The sequence below is a fragment of the Tympanuchus pallidicinctus genome, unplaced genomic scaffold (assembly GCF_026119805.1).
Source record: "Tympanuchus pallidicinctus isolate F22 unplaced genomic scaffold, pur_lepc_1.0 scaffold40, whole genome shotgun sequence".
NCBI lineage: Eukaryota > Metazoa > Chordata > Aves > Galliformes > Phasianidae > Tympanuchus > Tympanuchus pallidicinctus.
The window spans coordinates 1,018,208-1,024,207 of NW_026294759.1; the positions used below are offsets into that span (position 1 = coordinate 1,018,208).

At 41.9% G+C, this 6,000-nt stretch overlaps 1 protein-coding gene across 5 annotated transcripts in view; it reads left to right on the forward strand.

Moving 5' to 3' along the window:
- A2M (alpha-2-macroglobulin) overlaps nucleotides 1-6,000 on the forward strand; it is a 36,164-nt gene that overhangs the window by 9,494 nt on the left and 20,670 nt on the right. For 3 of the 5 annotated variants that reach the window (XM_052701755.1, XM_052701758.1, XM_052701757.1), the window contains exons 12-18: nucleotides 168-395; nucleotides 748-811; nucleotides 1,256-1,398; nucleotides 2,976-3,125; nucleotides 4,067-4,237; nucleotides 4,843-4,984; nucleotides 5,595-5,703. In XM_052701755.1, coding sequence (XP_052557715.1) covers nucleotides 168-395; nucleotides 748-811; nucleotides 1,256-1,398; nucleotides 2,976-3,125; nucleotides 4,067-4,237; nucleotides 4,843-4,984; nucleotides 5,595-5,703 — 1,007 coding nt within the window. The remainder of the gene's footprint in view (nucleotides 1-167; nucleotides 396-747; nucleotides 812-1,255; nucleotides 1,399-2,975; nucleotides 3,126-4,066; nucleotides 4,238-4,842; nucleotides 4,985-5,594; nucleotides 5,704-6,000) is intronic. The other 2 variants (XM_052701756.1, XM_052701759.1) reach the window with 1 other exon arrangement.

Here is a 6,000-nt window from a genome sequence, read left to right on the forward strand (position 1 = left end):
AGTGTCACTAATCACTGGGCTGCCCAGAGCCACATCCAGCCTAGCCTTGAATGCCTCCAGGGATGGGGCATCCACGACCTCCTTGGGCAACCTGTTCCTCCTGTGTGTCACCACTCTCTGTGTGAAAAACTTCCTCCTAATACCTAGCCTATTTTCTGCTTTTTCAGGCTACTCATAAAACACACTCCTACTGCTTTGACCATTCATGGGTTAATCCAAATTATGAAGATGGTTATCTCCACCTAAAGCGCTTTTACTCCCCTAGTAAGAGCTTCCTCAAAATTGAGCCCACGTCTGAGACACTGAGCTGTGGCTCCTCAGCTGAGGTCCGGGTTCACTATATCCTTACACCAGAGGCTGTAAGAGAGAAGAAGAAAGTCATGTTCTACTACCTGGTAAGCTTGCACTTCCTATGCAGTCAGGATGTCACTGGCAATTGTGAAGGAAAGAGGTGGAGTTGGAAACAGAGGTTTATAGCAGCAAGCTTTAAACACTTCCCCATCATCCTCCACATATTTTCCCAGTAAAATGAGTGTAAACGTTTAGAGCAGAAGAGTGAGGATGTCCCATGTGCCCCCTGGGTGACTACTGGGACTCTGCTACAGAGGGCAGCTTAGCAGGTAGCAATTAGCTACTTATTGCTCACACACAGAGCTCTCTTACTTTCCTCTCAGATCCACTCTCCCATCTCTTAAGATTTATTTCATGTATAACCTCAAGCACTGCAGGATTTCTCATTTCTTTCAGGTGATGGCCAAGGGAATCATCAAGCAAGCAGACACCAGAATTCTGGATTTGGACAAGGAAAGTGGTATGTTTCCCTCCCCTCACAAATTGTCTCTGACTTGTTGCAATTGTGGCAGACACACAACCTACTTCCTTGGGGAATGCAGGGATCTACTTCTCTGTGCTGCTGGAAGAGTTCGAACTTTCTTTTCTGTTTACTTGGTTTTTGCGTAGATTTGTTTTAGCCTTTGTGCCACCTCTTTTTTTATTAACAATGTATTTCTGGGACTCCAGTGCATGAAGGAGACACAGTCTGGTCTGTTTTTAGAATCTGAAATAAAATTGAGCTTGCTTATATAATCAGACAGTGAGACTTATCTCTGTGAGAACAAATTCAGAACAGATTCATCCTAGTTAGAATCATAGTTTCACTAGGATGAAGTTCAGCATGAAGGGAAACCTGAAAATTTGGCTGATCCAAGAGGAGATTTCCTGTACTTCAACTTTTTGTTCTTGTTTTGTCTGCTAGTCAATGGTGTCTTCATACTACAGCTGCCTGTGGAAGCTGACTTTGCTCCTGTGGCCCAAGTTCTTGTCTATACTGTTACCCCCAGCAGGGAGGTGATTGCAGATTCAACAAAGTTCAACATAGAAAAATGTTTCAACAATAAGGTAAGCGACCATTTGTTTGAGAGAGTAGTTACACTATAGCCTGGCCACATATATATATATATATTTTAATTTAGCCTGACCAAGCTCATTTATTTAGATTTACTCACACTGAACAAACCACCAAACAATTGTTGTAGGTGGTTTCTCTGCCCAAACCCAGTAGGCACATCTAATGTTTACAGTATTTTTCAACTCTTATACATGTCATCTTGTCACTGTAATTTCTGCTCTAAGTAAGTGAACGTGAGCCTTGCTTAAACCTGCCACCTATAGTGAACAAAGAACTTTAATAGCACTAGTGAGACTGAAAGAGCTGAAGGAGGGCAGAAAAATAAAGCTTCCTGTGAACATGTGGACCATGATCTTCTTATGGCTCCAAATATTCTTTATGCAGAATAGTAAAGTGATATATGAGCAGCCCTATGTTGCTCAGTATAACTTAAAAATAATAGAAAGGCCCTGCTAAAGGCAGTGCCTTGTCTCACTAAAAGCCAAGCTAAATGAGTTATTGAGATTGATTTCACTGTAAGATGTTGGATATGTGAATTTTACTTCTATTTTAGATGCCACTTTACATGCTGTATTAATATCTGATCAGACATCAAGTACTAAGTAATACATGCACTTAGATATTGCTTTTCTCTCCTGGATAAAAAAAAAAAAAAAGCAGCCTGGATACAAAGCTGACATCAGTCTATCTAGTCTTTGGGCCATTTCTGTGTTAGCCATTTTTTTCTAGTAGCAAGCTTGCTAGATTCCTTGTAAGGTCATTTCCTTAAGAATACTGTTTTTGCATTCCCAAAGTTGATACCACCTTGGGAGCGATGGTGTCAGCAAAAGGCATGCCATGGTCCAGCTGGGACATGAGGGAGACTGGCAGCTAATGCTGTTTATTCAGGGAACATGTTTACTCTAAAAGTATTTTGATTGGTGTATGTCGCAGAAGGGTTTTGTACTGCTGAGAACAGAAAAATCTATGCAGGACCATCATTGCAAAATCACGTGAAGTAAGGATGAAAGCAACTTCTGCTAGCAAAACTTCGCAGAGCGGAGTTTACTAAGGGGTCATTTGAGTTATGAGTTAGGTTCTGAGGAAGCTACACTAATTTGGCTAGCCTCAACAACAAGCTGGTTCTTCAGAACCATTTCCAGCCAGTCCATATCACAATACTGCTCCAAGACATCACTGCTTTTTATGTTATGAGAGAATCTGCCAACCAAGATCATTGCAGGTATGTTGTATTCTCACAGGCAATGTCTGGATGCAGCAGACTGAACTTTGTGCAAGACAAGCTGCCTGAAGAGATCAAGCCACTATGTGGAATTATATCAATGTTCACAGTGGCTGTAAAACCCCAAAATGCCTTAATCATAAACAGTTATGATAGTTAAATTGCTATGAACTTCTAGGGCTCATTCCTCTACTACTTTGAGGAGGAAACCTGCTTATGCAGTAGTACAGGATGGATGTATGCGTGTGCAGATGTGTGTGGGATTCATAAGGCTGGGGCTGATGCACTCAACTGGTATCTTGCTATGTTAGGGCACATGCAACATAGTTTTTCCTATTGCTGCAGGTGGGCTTGAGCTTCTCTCCTTCTGAAGGTCTGCCTTCTTCTGACACTCACTTACTATTCAGAGCCTCCCCCAAATCCCTTTGTGCTGTCCGTGCTGTAGACAGGAGTGTTCTCCTCATGAAGCCTGAAGCTGATCTGTCACCCAGCTTGGTAAGTACTTATTCTACATAGCATCTCAAAGCCTGGTCATGGCAAGAGCAGCTCAGCGGAAATAGGGAACAAACCTTGTAAGTGCTGACACAGAAATGCTGTCCTGTACAGCTTCTCATCTTCCTTCAGCATGCAAAAAGGCAAGAACTGAACAGCAGCTGTTTGTTAGTGATTTTACATGACTCTAGGGATGGTAACTAGGAAACCCTCTTAAGGAGGCTGCTTTGCATGCCCAGGAACCAAAAGCTGTCCTGTGTTTAATGTTGATTTTTTAGGCATTCTTTACAGCCATGGATATATTTTATTGGAGTAGCATCTAGAAGTGTCAGAAGGTTTATTCCCCTTCTGCTGAGCAGCAAATGCCCTTGATCTGGTGTACAATCAATGAATATACAGATGATATAGTACATTTGAGAGATAGGCTTATGTAGTTATTATACTAGAGCAGAAAAGGATACTTACCTATATCCTGGGCTCATGTAGGAAACTCCAGCAGAGTAGATCTCCAGAAGAGATCCTTTCCTACTGGTAGCCAGCTATTAAATAGGTCTAGGAGAGATGCAGCCAGTCTCCACCCCTTCCTGCAGCACGGGTGAATTGCCTTCACCTATGCTCCTGTGGTTGACTCATTGCTCCCCTCAGGTGATTAATCAGAGGTTTAGGCCCCATATACCTGTAAAGGTAGAAAGGACAGTAACTGAGCCAGCCACTGTAATTTTTGATATATTTGAGCCATAATAACCAGACTAATGTGCTGTTTATAGGAACAGGAACTAGACATCTTTTTAGAAAGATGTCTTTTTAGATTCAGTTTCCCATTGCACCCACTGCAGGGAGGACCATGGCTATGTGGATTTGATTTTTATGATCAAAATTCTTTAGCAGTGTTTTGTGACAGCGGATACTGAAAAATGCGAAATATCTTGGCTTTTTCTGCTCAGGTGTATAGCTTACTGCCAGTGAAGGAATTGCATGACTATAGCCATGGTACAGATGTGCTCTTGGAGGAGCCCCTAGAAGACTGTGTCCCCTTGAAGAAAATAATTCTGAATGGGATCACCTATTCTCCAGTAGTGGAGATGAACGAAGATGATGCCTACAGCATTCTAAAGGTATAGCCCTCTAGTAAGTCTAGGGAGTAGAATGGGAGAAGGAATGAGAAAGAACACCTTCTGTTGCATGATGCAAGATAACAAGGGAAGGACTTGTGAATCTCAGTAGTTAAACACTGATTTTTATCCAGAGACAAGTAAGAGTTACAAGCCTCACCTGTCTTACTAGCTGTGTTCCTAACTTGAATTCATCAATCTCAAAGTTTTCTTTTTACGTGAAAAAATTTGAGGTTAGCTTGAATTGAAGTTCTAACTCAAGTTAAAAAATTCTGTGCTATTACAGTTACCCCAAGTACATCAGTATATCCTTGAGCAGCACTGTAGCCACAGATGTTTCCTTCCAGAGAGGAGACTTCATATCTAATTCCTGGCTCATCCTGATCCCTAGACTGGAATCAGACTTCAACTAGTATCCTAAAGGCAAGAGATCTATCCTTTAGCATTTCTGAGCCACTCAGGACCAGGACTGAGAGGGTCATCTCAGGCTCCAACCCATAGGCAGCACAGTTTTTACTTTTGAGGCAGTGAAGTATGAACAATACATCGGCTGTGTAAGCCTCAATAGGAGTGAGTACCCAGAAACATATTCTGTTTCTCTCCCATAGGAAATGGGTTTAAAGGTTTTCACCAATTCCAAGGTGAGGAAACCTTGGTATTGCAGCACTGAGAATTACATGCCTGCACAAAGTCACATTTCAGCAAGCGGAGGCCTGGCTGGAGCACCTATGTATGCACTGAGGAGTGGTGGTAAGGGAACTGGGCCTAGCTGTCACCTCTGTAATGAACTGAGATCCTGTCTGTATTCTGGGGTGAATATTTAAACAAGAGCTGGGGTTGTGGGCTGAGATTTTAGAAGGAGTACTGAAGTGGTGGGTCCACAGATGTCAACTTCAGCATGTCTGTGGGGCATGTCACTTTTGCTGCATTGTGAAGGCCTACAGACAAGCTTTCATAACTCAATATTAGATGTCAGGTCTCCAGCTACACAATTTTAATCTAAATATAGAAATGAGTTTGCCCAAAGTAAAGATATTAAAAATGATTAGTTAGTTAAGAACTTTTAAACTTTCCCTGCTTGGGTGGATTTCTGTTTCCTTTTGTCAGAGCAAAGCACACAACATCAGAAACAGCTGCTTCCTTCAAGCTACTCACTTTTACTTCATGTTGTCCCGCAAACTGTGAGGTTTGCTGGAGACCAGTGGGTAATAATGAAGGGCTAGCCCATGCTAATAAACCCTGAAAATCACTGTTCATGGTACTAGTGCTACCAGTGTAGCTTCTGATTGTCAGGTAGACTGCTACTTTCTTAGTGCAAAGCACGATGCTGACGTAGATCTTGTTTGTATGGAATTATCAGACCTACAGTCTAGTAGAATCCATGCAACATCCAGCAGTCCTGAAGAGGTGACAGAGACAATACGAAAGTATTTCCCAGAAACATGGATTTGGAGTTTAGTATCTATAAGGTGAGTGATTTGGGCAGATTCCTTCCTTATTTTTATAATGAAAAGTGAAGAAATCATAAATCCCTTGTTTTCCAAGCCTTTTCAAATAAAATAAGTCTTTAATTGTTTGCAGAAATCACTTGACAACCCTTTGAAAAGGAACTTCCTCTGGCTATGGTTAGGTTTGTCCAGAGCGTAGTAGTGAGTTTGAAGAAAATGTGGAGTGCCCTATGGTGAATACTGTGCTCCCTCATTCACAAAGGCATTGCTGTTCAGAAGATGATAGATAATCACCCTTCTGTCCTTTTTCTCTCTCCC